General features: G+C 47.1%; 1 protein-coding gene across 1 annotated transcript in view; it reads left to right on the top strand.

Moving 5' to 3' along the window:
• The window catches only part of LOC311237580 (E3 ubiquitin/ISG15 ligase TRIM25-like), a 37,440-nt gene extending 32,905 nt beyond the window's left edge, over positions 1-4,535 (top strand). Inside the window, exons 6-7 of the mRNA XM_084338423.1 lie at positions 2,989-3,018; positions 3,884-4,535. Coding sequence (XP_084194549.1) covers positions 2,989-3,018; positions 3,884-4,407 — 554 coding nt within the window. The 3' untranslated portion in view covers positions 4,408-4,535. The remainder of the gene's footprint in view (positions 1-2,988; positions 3,019-3,883) is intronic.
• The last annotated feature ends 12,525 nt before the right edge of the window (positions 4,536-17,060 follow it).

Below are 17,060 nucleotides of genomic sequence, written 5' to 3'. Positions count from 1 at the left end.
CAAATACAGTTAGCAGCTGGATAGACCACAGATGGAAATTAGCCTCTGCTAAATCTGGTGCAAACATATTTTCATGTAACAATGATGAATTGTAAAAAAAAAAAAAAAAAAAAATTATATAAATAGATTCAGGGCTTTTCAGAATACATTCGGGGCTTGAGCCCAAGTAGCCACCCCCTAGCCCCGCCCCTGACGACCAGCTAAACTGAAAGCAAATGTGGAGCGCTGGGCTCGAACAGGCAAGCCCAGCGTCTCCAGATTTCGTGGCGAACGCCTTGCCCACTACGCCACGTAGCCGCCCACGCACGCAATAAGTTATAATAATAATAATTATTATTATTGAAAAGTTCTGTATTTTTAAAGGCATATTTGGGGGCAATTAACCAATGGTATGCTTTTTTTTTTTTATTATTATTATTTTGGGTAAGAGTTTCTTATTTCGGTAAGAGTGCTCTCGACCACTCTTATAATTTGTTCTTGCCTGAGAAAAAAGCAACAATAAGAGAACTTTGCTGAATCCCAGGTAAGAACAAAGTAAGAGGAAATGCTAGTTAAGAACAAAATCTGTTCTTATATCGCTTCATGGTATGAGGCCCATTATTTCAGTTTCTTATTTATTTTGTTTAGAATGATCATGAAAGTATGTTTTAGGAAAGGCACTTTGTAAAGCTTGGGGGGGAGGTAGCAGAATGTTTTGTTTGTGTGAAATGGAATTTAATTACATGTTTAATGAGACTCTAATAGAAATTGCAATCAATGGATGGATGAATGATTCAACCAATTGATCAATCCAATCAAATAGCAACAGATAACAGAACTAAAGAGTGAGAGATAGATGCATACAAATACAAATAAATAAAGACAAGTGACATCACAATATAAACCCAGAATAAGCCTCCCTGTGAACCCACTCGTCAGGACCTCTGGAACAGCTCAAGGAGCAAATCAGAAATAAGTGATGAGCTCTATTGTTTCATCCATGTTGACAACTCTATTTATTGTACTGTTTGCTCATAGTTCCATACATAACATACTGTGTGGAGGTATGGGGAAACACATATAAAACAAACATTAACCAAATGTTCATAATGCAGAAGAAAGCCATAAGAATTGTGAATCAAGCTGATTACTATGAACCGACAAACACACTCTTTATTAAATCAAATACCTTAAAATGGGAATATCTTATCGATCTTAGCACTGCAATAATAATGTACAAAGCACATAAGCACTCACTTCCAAGTTGCATTCAGGAGTTGTTCCAAACTAGAGAGAGCCAGTATAGACTTAGGGGAACTTGTGTATTCGATATCGCAAAGGCAAGGACGAATATAAAAAGTCGATGTACATCTGCATGTTAAAGGGGCAACACTATGGAATAACTTTGACAAAGAAGTAAAAATGTGTAGTTCGCTACATACATTTAAGAAATTATTCAAATATAAGGTGATACATAAATATAAAACCTTATTATTATCCTAATTATATTTTATTATAACATAACTGTATTCAAATCATGAAAAAATAAATAAAATGTGCATACGATTTGTACATGAAACTTTGTAGACTTTTTTTTGCAAATGATGTACTAAATTATGTTTATTTTTTGTATATATTTTTTTGTGTGAAGAAATGCACTCCTCGATGTCAGTTTTAGTTTTTTTTTTTTTTTTTTTTTTTTTTGGTCTTTTTCCCCCTCCATTTTCCTCCGATTTTCTCCCATCCCAATGTTAGTCGTATGCCAATTCCCAGTCCCTTCCTGGTCGCTGCGCTTTACCCCCCACAGTCAGATCATTTGGGAGAGTGGAGGCTACCACGTGCTTCCTCCGACACACGTCCAGCCAATCACCGCTTCTTTTCACCTGGCAGCGCGGATTCTCATTGAGAGGGCGTAGCGTGTGGGAGGACCACACTATCCCCCTCACGTCCAATCCGCGCTTAGCAGGCGCCCCGACCGAACTGTAGGAGTCGCTGTTTACAACGACCCGGACCCACCCCGCCAGCTTCTCCCACCCTCTGATACAGCCAATTGTATCAGTGCAGACGGCCAGCCAAGCTGGTGACAACCCCGGAGCTGTGAGCTGGATTCGAACAGGCGAACCAAGCTCACAGCTCCGGGGCTGGTGACGAACGCAATCTCCGCTCGACCACCTAACCGCCGTCAGTTTTAGTATTTAATGACAAGGATGACGACACCCTGAAACAGAACAAAGGACAGCGAAATAAGCTGACGAAGTACCAACATAAATGCATGACATGACAACACTATCATAATGCATATATATATATATCGCTATATAATGTACATAAACACTCAATAGTGATATAAACAGACTCACATTAAGTGAAACAAAAGGGCCGCTTGGCAATACTACAAAACAAAACAAAGCCGGTCGGCAATACTAATGAGACGCTGCCCCCTAGTGGCCGGCGATAAACTCTTCATCCCCCCCAGACCGGAAAGCTATGAACCGGAATAGATTAACGGTCTCAGTCCCGTATCCAACTGCCGGACTCGGGCTCGTAGCGTGTAGTCGGCCTCCTCACGCGGCCCGGCCGAGTGGGCTGGGGCAGCGACTGCGGCACCGGGAGCGGTGCGCCCAGGGAGATACCCGCAGGAACGGGGTCCGCCTGGGCCCCGCGGCCAGAGGTCGCCTCATCAGCAGGCGCCGGTGGGGAGGCGTCTATAGCCGAGTCGCGGGGTCCATCAGCCGTCTGCTGAGCAATCCCTGGGGCATCACCCAGCCCGGGTGGACAGGGGGGGGCTGACGTCCCAGCGATAAACTCTTCAGTGTGTAAATAATGTAATGTAAAAAGGGGATAGGCAATTATCAGCCTCGCCTTCAGCCTACACCTTTTCGGTCATTTTTACTTTTCGTTTTTTAAATGTTCTATATGCTTTGTAAAAGAAGACAGAAATAAAATCATTCATTCATAATATGCTGTGACTGATATTTTGTGTCTCTACTTGTGTTCTACTTCCACCAGAGTCCGGGACGAGAGAGTACTTTATACAACGTGAGTTCCACCATGACCTCTTTCCATCACTTGTGTTGTCGTGTGTCGGCTGACGGACAGACTCTGACATAATAGAGGTTGTGTGTTTAACCCTTTCACTGCCACACTACAGAAGGTTAACCCTTTACTATCAAACTACTAACGGGTAAATATACGTCTATAATGTTCTATCCAACGCCTGCAGAGTGTTATATCCAACGCCTGCAGTGTTATATCCAACGCCTGCAGTGTTCTATCCAACGCCTGCAGTGTTCTATCCAACGCCTGCAGAGTTCTATCCAACGCCTGCAGTGTTCTATCCAACGCATGCAGTGTTCTATCCAACGCCTGCAGAGTTCTATCCAACGCCTCCAGTGTTCTATCCAACGCCTGCAGTGTTCTATCCAACGCCTGCAGAGTTCTATCCAACGCCTGCAGAGTGTTATATCCAACGCCTGCAGTGTTCTATCCAACGCCTGCAGAATGTTCTAGCCTGACACAAATGGGTGTGCTAAGAAAAGATGAGCACATAAAAAAAATAAAGACAGTGAAGTTACTCACCTTTTGTAGGAGTAGTGATATAATTGATATATAAATACACAATATCAAACCCATACAGAATTATAAATGTACAATATCTTCTGTTGTGGCAGTGAAAGGGTTAACCTTCGGTGTATTGTCGCAGTGAGAGGGTTAACCGTTTGGTAGTGTGATAGTAAAGGGTTAACCTTCTGTAGTGTGGCAGTGTAAGGGTTAACCGGCTGTTGTGTGGCAGTGAAAGGGTTAACCTTCTGTGTATTGTCTCAGTGAAAGGGTTAACCGTTTGGTAGTGCGGCGGTGAAAGGGTTAATTTGCTCTGATTTGATGTCCTGTATTTTTCTCCCAGACGCCTGTCCCCTCTCCCTGGACCCAAACACAGTGAACAACGACCTGTCCCTGTCAGTGGAGAACAGGAAGGTGACTGATACAGGAAACAGCCACCGCTACACTGACCATCCTGAGAGATTCACTTATGGTCAGGTGTTGTGCAGAGAGGGTCAGTCTGCACGCTGTTACTGGGAAGTAGAGTGGAGCGGCTACGGGGTTGAGACAGCAGTCTGTTACAAAGACATCAAAAGAACAGGTGATGAGTCAGGCTTTGGATTCAATAACAAGTCCTGGGGTTTGAGCTGCTCCAGTGGAGAGGAGTACGTGTTCAGACACAATAGTGTTGAGACTAAAGTCTCAGGCCCTCAGTCCTCCAGGATAGGAATGTACCTGGATCACAAGGCAGGTACTCTGTCCTTCTACAGTGTCTCTGACACCATGACCTTCCTCCATACAGTTAGAACCACGTTCACACAGGACCTCTATCCAGGGATAGGGGTTAACTATGATTATGGAACAGCAGAATTGATGAAGATATGGTAGAACATGACACCATCGTATCTAATTTTAAATATAATTCATACCAATTAGAGATGTTCGATATTATCGGCCGGTATTGGCATTAAAATGCGATTCTTTTGAATTACTTTTTTTTCTTTTTAAATGTAACCTTTATTTACCCAGGCAACCAAGTAAGAAGAAATTATTATATACAAAAGCAGCCTGACCAAAGAGCAGAAGCCTTTTGAGGGAAGGGGGGGGGGGGTGGCTGCAACAGAAACAAGGTTATGTGTACATGCATACAAGTAAATAAAATACAAAATTACAGTAGCAATAGTATACAAGGAAAATTACAATAAATAAGGGAGAGAGAAGGAAAGAGAGAGAGAGGGAAAAAGAGAAAGTGAATGAGAACCAGAGGGAGAGAGAGAAGAAAAGGGGAGAAGCACAGATAATGTTTACATTTAGAATGCCTTATTGATGCATCCAGTGGACAATAAACATGTTTGACCCATAAACCCAGTGTGTGTTGTGTTGCTTGATTGATTGAAAACTTTATTAACAGATTGCAGAATGGGTACAATACAGTACGGCTCAATACACACAATTGTTAAGGGGACCAGAGAAAGACTTTCGTCTTGTTTACATCAGGGTCCCCCATTTTCAATTCATCATAACATATATGACATACAGATAGACTACTGCTACATCTATACATTTGACATACCAGATTTACTGTACTGTTTGTGACACAAAAAGAGTAAAAAAGAAAAGAGTATATACATTTGACGAAGAAACTACATTGGAAGAGGTGGGGGGGGGGGGCTGTACATTGGAGGTGGGTGGGGGCGGATGGGTAGGCGGGGGGGGTGTAACTGTACATTGGATTATCGACGAAACCTTACTGTGTCCCAAGAAGAGGGTCTCGTGTATTATTGGGTTTAATAGGACATTTTCTGTACATTGGAGGGGGTTGAGTTAGGACATTTACAGGGGCCAGTTTTGAATTGCAGTCTCCCGTAGGTGCTCTTTGAGAGTGGTTTTAAAAGTGGGTAGTGATTCACATTCCTTTACAGCTGTGGGTAGGGCGTTCCACATTGATGTGGCATAATTGTGAACCTTGTTTGAGCCGAATCTGGGTTTAACATGATTTGTGGAGCTCCCTCTGGTGTTGTGGTATTCACTGACCTTTGGGAAGTATTTTGACATGTACATGTAGTGTATCTTGTAGACCAGGCCCATTGCAAGTTGCTGTACTCTGTGTTGCCCACATTCTCCATCAGTGTGGCGTTGGGGAAACACTGTTTGGGGCAACACAACACAGACAGTGTATTTATGGGTCAAACACCATGTTTATTGTCCATTGGGAGAGAAGAGTGTTAGAGGGGGTTGCCTGGCCCGTGGTGAACCCCAATGTATTCCGTGAGGGGGGGGGGGGGGCAGCCGGTCCAGGCGTGGTGTCCCAGCGGTTGTCACGCTGTGGGCAGCCGTCAGTCTTCTCCGTCTCTAGGGCAAAAGGACATTATGTGTGAGCTCTCGGTTGAGCTGAGTCAGACTAACCTCCCCATGTGCTGTCAGGAGCCTCCTTTTCTGTGGCTGCTGACGAGGCCTGATCAGTTCCTGGTGTGGGTGATTCACCAGCTGTGAGGAGGCCTGATCAGTTCTTGGTGTGGGTGATTCACCAGCTGTGAGGAGGCCTGATCAGTTCCTGGTGTGGGTGATTCACCAGCTGTGAGGAGGCCTGATCAGTTCTTGGTGTGGGTGATTCACCAGCTGTGAGGAGGCCTGATCAGTTCCTGGTGTGGGTGATTCACCAGCTGTGAGGAGGCCTGATCAGTTCCTGGTGTGGGTGATTCACCAGCTGTGGGGGCTGATCAGTTCCTGGTGTGGGTGATTCACCAGCTGTGAGGAGGCCTGATCAGTTCCTGGTGTGGGTGATTCACCAGCTGTGACGAGGCCTGATCAGTTCCTGGTGTGGGTGATTCACCAGCTGTGAGGAGGCCTGATCAGTTCCTGGTGTGGGTGATTCACCAGCTGTGAGGAGGCCTGATCAGTTCCTGGTGTGGGTGATTCACCAGCTGTTGCATTCAGGAGTTGTTCCAAACTAGAGAGAGCCAGTATAGACTTAGGGGAACTTGTGTATTCGATATCGCAAAGGCAAGGACGAATATAAAAAGTCGATGTACATCTGCATGTTAAAGGGGCAACACTATGGAATAACTTTGACAAAGAAGTAAAAATGTGTAGTTCGCTACATACATTTAAGAAATTATTCAAATATAAGGTGATACATAAATATAAAACCTTATTATTATCCTAATTATATTTTATTATAACATAACTGTATTCAAATCATGAAAAAATAAATAAAATGTGCATACGATTTGTACATGAAACTTTGTAGACTTTTTTTTGCAAATGATGTACTAAATTATGTTTATTTTTTGTATATATTTTTTTGTGTGAAGAAATGCACTCCTCGATGTCAGTTTTAGTTTTTTTTTTTTTTTTTTTTTTTTTTGGTCTTTTTCCCCCTCCATTTTCCTCCGATTTTCTCCCATCCCAATGTTAGTCGTATGCCAATTCCCAGTCCCTTCCTGGTCGCTGCGCTTTACCCCCCACAGTCAGATCATTTGGGAGAGTGGAGGCTACCACGTGCTTCCTCCGACACACGTCCAGCCAATCACCGCTTCTTTTCACCTGGCAGCGCGGATTCTCATTGAGAGGGCGTAGCGTGTGGGAGGACCACACTATCCCCCTCACGTCCAATCCGCGCTTAGCAGGCGCCCCGACCGAACTGTAGGAGTCGCTGTTTACAACGACCCGGACCCACCCCGCCAGCTTCTCCCACCCTCTGATACAGCCAATTGTATCAGTGCAGACGGCCAGCCAAGCTGGTGACAACCCCGGAGCTGTGAGCTGGATTCGAACAGGCGAACCAAGCTCACAGCTCCGGGGCTGGTGACGAACGCAATCTCCGCTCGACCACCTAACCGCCGTCAGTTTTAGTATTTAATGACAAGGATGACGACACCCTGAAACAGAACAAAGGACAGCGAAATAAGCTGACGAAGTACCAACATAAATGCATGACATGACAACACTATCATAATGCATATATATATATATCGCTATATAATGTACATAAACACTCAATAGTGATATAAACAGACTCACATTAAGTGAAACAAAAGGGCCGCTTGGCAATACTACAAAACAAAACAAAGCCGGTCGGCAATACTAATGAGACGCTGCCCCCTAGTGGCCGGCGATAAACTCTTCATCCCCCCCAGACCGGAAAGCTATGAACCGGAATAGATTAACGGTCTCAGTCCCGTATCCAACTGCCGGACTCGGGCTCGTAGCGTGTAGTCGGCCTCCTCACGCGGCCCGGCCGAGTGGGCTGGGGCAGCGACTGCGGCACCGGGAGCGGTGCGCCCAGGGAGATACCCGCAGGAACGGGGTCCGCCTGGGCCCCGCGGCCAGAGGTCGCCTCATCAGCAGGCGCCGGTGGGGAGGCGTCTATAGCCGAGTCGCGGGGTCCATCAGCCGTCTGCTGAGCAATCCCTGGGGCATCACCCAGCCCGGGTGGACAGGGGGGGGCTGACGTCCCAGCGATAAACTCTTCAGTGTGTAAATAATGTAATGTAAAAAGGGGATAGGCAATTATCAGCCTCGCCTTCAGCCTACACCTTTTCGGTCATTTTTACTTTTCGTTTTTTAAATGTTCTATATGCTTTGTAAAAGAAGACAGAAATAAAATCATTCATTCATAATATGCTGTGACTGATATTTTGTGTCTCTACTTGTGTTCTACTTCCACCAGAGTCCGGGACGAGAGAGTACTTTATACAACGTGAGTTCCACCATGACCTCTTTCCATCACTTGTGTTGTCGTGTGTCGGCTGACGGACAGACTCTGACATAATAGAGGTTGTGTGTTTAACCCTTTCACTGCCACACTACAGAAGGTTAACCCTTTACTATCAAACTACTAACGGGTAAATATACGTCTATAATGTTCTATCCAACGCCTGCAGAGTGTTATATCCAACGCCTGCAGTGTTATATCCAACGCCTGCAGTGTTCTATCCAACGCCTGCAGTGTTCTATCCAACGCCTGCAGAGTTCTATCCAACGCCTGCAGTGTTCTATCCAACGCATGCAGTGTTCTATCCAACGCCTGCAGAGTTCTATCCAACGCCTCCAGTGTTCTATCCAACGCCTGCAGTGTTCTATCCAACGCCTGCAGAGTTCTATCCAACGCCTGCAGAGTGTTATATCCAACGCCTGCAGTGTTCTATCCAACGCCTGCAGAATGTTCTAGCCTGACACAAATGGGTGTGCTAAGAAAAGATGAGCACATAAAAAAAATAAAGACAGTGAAGTTACTCACCTTTTGTAGGAGTAGTGATATAATTGATATATAAATACACAATATCAAACCCATACAGAATTATAAATGTACAATATCTTCTGTTGTGGCAGTGAAAGGGTTAACCTTCGGTGTATTGTCGCAGTGAGAGGGTTAACCGTTTGGTAGTGTGATAGTAAAGGGTTAACCTTCTGTAGTGTGGCAGTGTAAGGGTTAACCGGCTGTTGTGTGGCAGTGAAAGGGTTAACCTTCTGTGTATTGTCTCAGTGAAAGGGTTAACCGTTTGGTAGTGCGGCGGTGAAAGGGTTAATTTGCTCTGATTTGATGTCCTGTATTTTTCTCCCAGACGCCTGTCCCCTCTCCCTGGACCCAAACACAGTGAACAACGACCTGTCCCTGTCAGTGGAGAACAGGAAGGTGACTGATACAGGAAACAGCCACCGCTACACTGACCATCCTGAGAGATTCACTTATGGTCAGGTGTTGTGCAGAGAGGGTCAGTCTGCACGCTGTTACTGGGAAGTAGAGTGGAGCGGCTACGGGGTTGAGACAGCAGTCTGTTACAAAGACATCAAAAGAACAGGTGATGAGTCAGGCTTTGGATTCAATAACAAGTCCTGGGGTTTGAGCTGCTCCAGTGGAGAGGAGTACGTGTTCAGACACAATAGTGTTGAGACTAAAGTCTCAGGCCCTCAGTCCTCCAGGATAGGAATGTACCTGGATCACAAGGCAGGTACTCTGTCCTTCTACAGTGTCTCTGACACCATGACCTTCCTCCATACAGTTAGAACCACGTTCACACAGGACCTCTATCCAGGGATAGGGGTTAACTATGATTATGGAACAGCAGAATTGATGAAGATATGGTAGAACATGACACCATCGTATCTAATTTTAAATATAATTCATACCAATTAGAGATGTTCGATATTATCGGCCGGTATTGGCATTAAAATGCGATTCTTTTGAATTACTTTTTTTTCTTTTTAAATGTAACCTTTATTTACCCAGGCAACCAAGTAAGAAGAAATTATTATATACAAAAGCAGCCTGACCAAAGAGCAGAAGCCTTTTGAGGGAAGGGGGGGGGGGGTGGCTGCAACAGAAACAAGGTTATGTGTACATGCATACAAGTAAATAAAATACAAAATTACAGTAGCAATAGTATACAAGGAAAATTACAATAAATAAGGGAGAGAGAAGGAAAGAGAGAGAGAGGGAAAAAGAGAAAGTGAATGAGAACCAGAGGGAGAGAGAGAAGAAAAGGGGAGAAGCACAGATAATGTTTACATTTAGAATGCCTTATTGATGCATCCAGTGGACAATAAACATGTTTGACCCATAAACCCAGTGTGTGTTGTGTTGCTTGATTGATTGAAAACTTTATTAACAGATTGCAGAATGGGTACAATACAGTACGGCTCAATACACACAATTGTTAAGGGGACCAGAGAAAGACTTTCGTCTTGTTTACATCAGGGTCCCCCATTTTCAATTCATCATAACATATATGACATACAGATAGACTACTGCTACATCTATACATTTGACATACCAGATTTACTGTACTGTTTGTGACACAAAAAGAGTAAAAAAGAAAAGAGTATATACATTTGACGAAGAAACTACATTGGAAGAGGTGGGGGGGGGGGGCTGTACATTGGAGGTGGGTGGGGGCGGATGGGTAGGCGGGGGGGGTGTAACTGTACATTGGATTATCGACGAAACCTTACTGTGTCCCAAGAAGAGGGTCTCGTGTATTATTGGGTTTAATAGGACATTTTCTGTACATTGGAGGGGGTTGAGTTAGGACATTTACAGGGGCCAGTTTTGAATTGCAGTCTCCCGTAGGTGCTCTTTGAGAGTGGTTTTAAAAGTGGGTAGTGATTCACATTCCTTTACAGCTGTGGGTAGGGCGTTCCACATTGATGTGGCATAATTGTGAACCTTGTTTGAGCCGAATCTGGGTTTAACATGATTTGTGGAGCTCCCTCTGGTGTTGTGGTATTCACTGACCTTTGGGAAGTATTTTGACATGTACATGTAGTGTATCTTGTAGACCAGGCCCATTGCAAGTTGCTGTACTCTGTGTTGCCCACATTCTCCATCAGTGTGGCGTTGGGGAAACACTGTTTGGGGCAACACAACACAGACAGTGTATTTATGGGTCAAACACCATGTTTATTGTCCATTGGGAGAGAAGAGTGTTAGAGGGGGTTGCCTGGCCCGTGGTGAACCCCAATGTATTCCGTGAGGGGGGGGGGGGGGCAGCCGGTCCAGGCGTGGTGTCCCAGCGGTTGTCACGCTGTGGGCAGCCGTCAGTCTTCTCCGTCTCTAGGGCAAAAGGACATTATGTGTGAGCTCTCGGTTGAGCTGAGTCAGACTAACCTCCCCATGTGCTGTCAGGAGCCTCCTTTTCTGTGGCTGCTGACGAGGCCTGATCAGTTCCTGGTGTGGGTGATTCACCAGCTGTGAGGAGGCCTGATCAGTTCTTGGTGTGGGTGATTCACCAGCTGTGAGGAGGCCTGATCAGTTCCTGGTGTGGGTGATTCACCAGCTGTGAGGAGGCCTGATCAGTTCTTGGTGTGGGTGATTCACCAGCTGTGAGGAGGCCTGATCAGTTCCTGGTGTGGGTGATTCACCAGCTGTGAGGAGGCCTGATCAGTTCCTGGTGTGGGTGATTCACCAGCTGTGGGGGCTGATCAGTTCCTGGTGTGGGTGATTCACCAGCTGTGAGGAGGCCTGATCAGTTCCTGGTGTGGGTGATTCACCAGCTGTGACGAGGCCTGATCAGTTCCTGGTGTGGGTGATTCACCAGCTGTGAGGAGGCCTGATCAGTTCCTGGTGTGGGTGATTCACCAGCTGTGAGGAGGCCTGATCAGTTCCTGGTGTGGGTGATTCACCAGCTGTGGGGGCTGATCAGTTCCTGGTGTGGGTGATTCACCAGCTGTGAGGAGGCCTGATCAGTTCCTGGTGTGGGTGATTCACCAGCTGTGACGAGGCCTGATCAGTTCCTGGTGTGGGTGATTCACCAGCTGTGAGGAGGCCTGATCAGTTCCTGGTGTGGGTGATTCACCAGCTGTGAGGAGGCCTGATCAGTTCCTGGTGTGGGTGATCCACCAGCTGTGCATTTTTCCTTATTTAATTTTTTTTACCATACCCATTAACCAGTCTAACCACCATGGATGAAAAAAAAACACTCTGCTCTATAAGTTCAGTCTTTGTGGCGCTCTCACCAGCTACCACTGGCTCTATAAGTTCAGTCTTTGTGGCGCTCTCACCAGCTACCACTGGCTCTATAAGTTCAGTCTTTGTGGTGCTCTCACCAGCTACCACTGGCCCTATAAGTTCAGTCTTTGTGGCGCTCTCACCTGCTACCACTGGCTCTATAAGTTCAGTCTTTGTGGCGCTCTCACCAGCTACCACTGGCTCTATAAGTTCAGTCTTTGTGGCGCTCTCACCAGCTACCACTGGCTCTATAAGTTCAGTCTTTGTGGTGCTCCCACCAGCTTACCACTGGCTCTATAAGTTCAGTCTTTGTGGCGCTCTCACCAGCCTACTACTGGCTCTATAAGTTCAGTCTTTGTGGCGCTCTCACCAGCCTACCACTGGCTCTATAAGTTCAGTCTTTGTGGCGCTCTCACCAGCTACCACTGGCTCTATAAGTTCAGTCTTTGTGGCGCTCTCACCAGCTACCACTGGCTCTATACGTTCAGTCTTTGTGGTGCTCCCACCAGCTACCACTGGCTCTATAAGTTCAGTCTTTGTGGCGCTCTCACCAGCCTACCACTGGCTCTATAAGTTCAGTCTTTGTGGCGCTCTCACCAGCCTACCACTGGCTCTATAAGTTCAGTCTTTGTGGCACTCTCACCAGCTACCACTGGCTCTATAAGTTCAGTCTTTGTGGCGCTCTCACCAGCTACCACTGGCTCTATAAGTTCAGTCTTTGTGGCGCTCTCACCAGCTACCACTGGCTCTATAAGTTCAGTCTTTGTGGCGCTCTCACCGGCCTACCACTGGCTCTATAAGTTCAGTCTTTGTGGCGCTCTCACCAGCTACCACTGGCTCTATAAGTTCAGTCTTTGTGGCGCTCTCACCAGTCACCACTGGCTCTATAAGTTCAGTCTTTGTGGCGCTCTCACCAGTCACCACTGGCTCTATAAGTTCAGTCTTTGTGGCGCTCTCACCAGCTACCACTGGCTCTATAAGTTCAGTCTTTGTGGCGCTCTCACCAGCTACCACTGGCTCTATAAGTTCAGTCTTTGTGGTGCTCCCACCAGTTACCACTGGCTCTATAAGTTCAGTCTTTGTGGCGCTCTCACCAGCCTACCACTGGGTCTATAAGTTCAGTCTTTGTGGCGCTCTCACCAGCCTACCACTGGCTCTATAAGTTCAGTCTTTGTGGCACTCTCACCAGCTACCACTGGCTCTATAAGTTCAGTCTTTGTGGCGCTCTCACCAGCTACCACTGGCTCTATAAGTTCAGTCTTTGTGGCACTCTCACCAGCTACCACTGGCTCTATAAGTTCAGTCTTTGTGGTGCTCTCACCAGCTACCACTGGCTCTATAAGTTCAGTCTCTGTGGCGCTCTCACCAGCTACCACTGGCTCTATAAGTTCAGTCTTTGTGGCGTTCTCACCAGCTACCACTGGCTCTATAAGTTCAGTCTTTGTGGCGCTCTCACCAGCTACCACTGGCTCTATAAGTTCAGTCTTTGTGGCACTCTCACCAGCTACCACTGGCTCTATAAGTTCAGTCTTTGTGGCGCTCTCACCAGCCTACCACTGGACGTCCTGTACTCTGGCGCCGGTGGAGGGTCCTCCGCATGCTGTTACAGGCCGCTCTGCCTGAACGGCCTGACTTCCTGCGTGTGTTACTGTCCATCCCTTCGCTGGGCGGACTGCTGTGCTGAACGCTGTGTTGCTCCAGGCGGTGTCCGGTCACATCCCCCTCCGCTGGTCGCAGATCAACCCGGTTCTGCTGGTAGAATGTCCCCTCGACCTCCACCAAGTACTATCTGGCGGCCACCTGTTGCAGGCACACTCCTCTCCACTTGCCCGTCCCGTCTCCAGGCAGGGGCTTCATTCTTATGTCCTGGCCGATACACAGCTCGGGCAGATCTCTGGCCGACTTGTCATAACCAAGCTTGGCCGTTTGATGCTTAACCCGCAGCTTCTCAGGAACCACGCTGGGGCCCAGGAACGAGTCAGCGACCGGAAGTGGGGTCTTCAGTCTCCGGGACATCAGTCTCCGGGACATCAGTCTCTGCGCTGGGCTGCTGAGCGTGCCCTCTGTGGGCGTGTTCTTCCACTGCAAGATAGCCAACCATGGGTCGTTACCTGCACTAGCTGCCTTCTTGCACAGGTTTTTCACTATCTTCACCGCCGATTCAGCCTTTCCATTAGACCTCGGGTGGCTGGGCGAGGACATGACGTGGTCGAAATCCCATTCCTTTGCAAACGTCCTACATTTTTCACAGTCAAACTGAGAACCACAGTCTGTTATCATCACCCGGTCAGGCTGCCCGTGGCGTGCAAATTGGGCCTTACACCTTAACACTGTGGTGTCTGCTGAGAAATCCACATAATGATCAACCATGAGTAGGAAGTCTTTGCCCGCTTGTCTGAACAAATCCATACTGACAATCTGCCATGGCCATGTTGGGAGTGCATGTGACATCATTGTCTCCCGCTGCTGCTCATGAGAATATTCATTACACGCTGAACACTGGCTCACGTAATCCTTGATTCCACCCTGCATGTTGGGCCAGTACAGCATGTCTCTGGCCTCTTGGTAGCAGGCATCTCCTCCTACATGGCTAGCGTGTATGCGTTTAAACATTTCTGCCCCTAACACTTTCGGCACTATGACCCGCTGGCTTTTGAAGAGCACCCCATCTTGTGCGCTGATCTCGTCCCTGATCGACCAATCCTCTCTGATCGCCAGCGGAGTCTCCTCCCGGTGATCTGGCCATCCCCGGAGCACTGCCGCTTTCAGCAACTGAAGGGTTTCATCTCCCCAGTGTGTTGCCTGATCTGATTCAGCCGCTGGCTGGTGACATTCAGATAATCAGCCTGATTAATGTGTTCAGTGTCCTCTGGCACCCCCTGCAGGCTGCAGACTGTGTGTTTCATGTGTCCCGTGTGCGTGTATGCTTTCTACAACGCAGTTGGGCGATTCTGATTGGCCACTGACGTTTCTGGTCATGTGACATGTGCGCCCAATAGCGTGACGAGCTGTGTCTTTGCCCATTTCCGCGTCGACCAGCCTGCAAAGCACCTGGCGTTCTATCGCCATGCTCTAAGACAAACTCTAACCGTAACCAACTTCGAAAGAGCGCCTAAGCTTAACCAGTGTAGACACTTGCGGTCCCAGGATTGGGCGTACATGTCACATGACCAGAAATGACCTGGCCAATCAGATTAGCAAATCGCCCAACTGCGTTGTAGAAAGCATACAAGCGTCCCGCGTCAGTCCTCTGTGGTGGAGCCGTGGCCCTGCTCAATGTGTCACTGATGTCCAGAGTCCGGGCCGCCTAAATTCTTATCCCAACCGGTTCATGCTTCCGCGTTCGCGTTTTGCACTCTGATTGGCCGACGCCGTTTCTGGTCGCGCCAATCGTGTGACGGCAAGTTCTTTCGCCGGTTAAGCTTAGGCACTCTTTCGAAGTTAGTAGGTAGGTTAGGTAGTTTGCTGCTGGTCGAGGCGGAAATGGGCGCGTCACGCGATTGGGCGCACATGTCACATGACCAGAAACGTCAGTGGCCAATCAGATCGCACCAGAAACTGCGTCGGCCAATCAGAGCGCAGAACGCGGAAGCATGAACCGGTTGGGCTTCGAATAGACGCGTCCGGGCCGCGTCTATACTTTCCGTAGCCGCATTTCTGTAGGACGCTCTCTGATTGGCCACTGACTGACGCTCTTTGATTGGCCACTGACATGTTTGCCCAATCGCGTGACGAGCTGTGTCTTTGCCCATTTCCGCGTCGAACAGCCTGCAAACTACCTGCCGTTCTATCGCCACGCTCTAAGACAAACTCTAACCTTAACCAACTTCGAAAGAGCGCCAAAGCTTAACCGTCGAAAGAACTTGCCGTCACGCTCTAAGACAAACTCTAACCTTAACCTACTTCGAAAGAGTGCCTAAGCCTAACCAGTGTAGAAACAGGCGTCGGCCAATCAGAGAGCGTCCTGCAGAAATGCGGCTACGGAAAGTATAGACGCGTCTGGGCCTGGCTTGTATATGACCTTGAGGTGTAGCTCTGTAGCGTGAGCAGCATGCTCTGCAGCCGTTTGGGTGAGGAGGGGTTTGTTGAATAACCAGATGACTGGCTTGTGGTCCGTTTCCGCCATGATCTCCCCCCGTCCATACAGATAGTAGTGAAAGTGCTGGCACGCAAACACTCTTTCTCATCACACTACCTACTATGCATTATGTCTATATACTACTATGCACTCAAGACTGTAGCACTTAAGTTCAACACTGTTTGACAAACAATCTTACCCTTAGCTGCCAGAGTTGTACCCTTCCTGCTGACTTGTTGTACAGGATTTGTAAGTAGCTTTGGGTAAAAGCGTCAGCTAAATGACTAAATCTAAATGTAAGTGATCACTGCACTGGCAGGCAGGTTAACTTGAACTACAGTCAAATTCAAGTCGTTAATTATGACAAAGCTTTGTCAGGACAGTCGTGTGAACTTTTTAAGAACAATTTGTTCTTAATTGCTTGCCTGGGTAAATAAAGGTTACATTTTTTTTTAAATAAATAACAGGGTGCAGAAAGGGTGCATACTAAAGTAACTATAGTTTGCAGGTTGGAAATTCTCATAATATACTGTACCTGTGTGCCATGTGATTATGATGAGACCATTAAAAGAGTCTTGATAGCCAGTGAATTGGAATGGAGTCAGACGATACTCGTGTAGTAGCACTCGTCTTGTGACGATGTTTATTGGGGACTGGAGATTGCCACCACATGATCCTGAAACCACTGTCCACCTATCTGGACCTATGCAAAAATAGAAAGTGTTTTTCTAAATTGTACTCCACCACCAGTAAGTTCGACTTGTAGTGGCCAATGTTTGTTTTATTGTATAAGGGGGAAAAAAGTAGTAGAACGCGCTCACCTCACTAGACTTGACACTGGGTGCTGTAACCTCTGATATCATACATAAAAATAGGGAAACAATGTCCAGGCACGCACTCCAGGTTCTTCCAAATTTAATGGCAGCCTGTAATCATGATGTTTCGGTGTGAACACACCTTCAGAATGGCTTGCATTCCATTCTGCAAGCCATTCTGAAGAAGGTGTGTTCACAC

Source organism: Notolepis coatsorum (genome assembly GCF_963971535.1).
Source record: "Notolepis coatsorum genome assembly, contig: SUPER_11_unloc_1, whole genome shotgun sequence".
Classification (NCBI taxonomy): Eukaryota; Metazoa; Chordata; class Actinopteri; order Aulopiformes; family Paralepididae; genus Notolepis; species Notolepis coatsorum.
The sequence above is the reverse complement of the archived record's forward strand: the minus strand, read 5'-3'. Positions and strand labels throughout refer to the sequence as shown.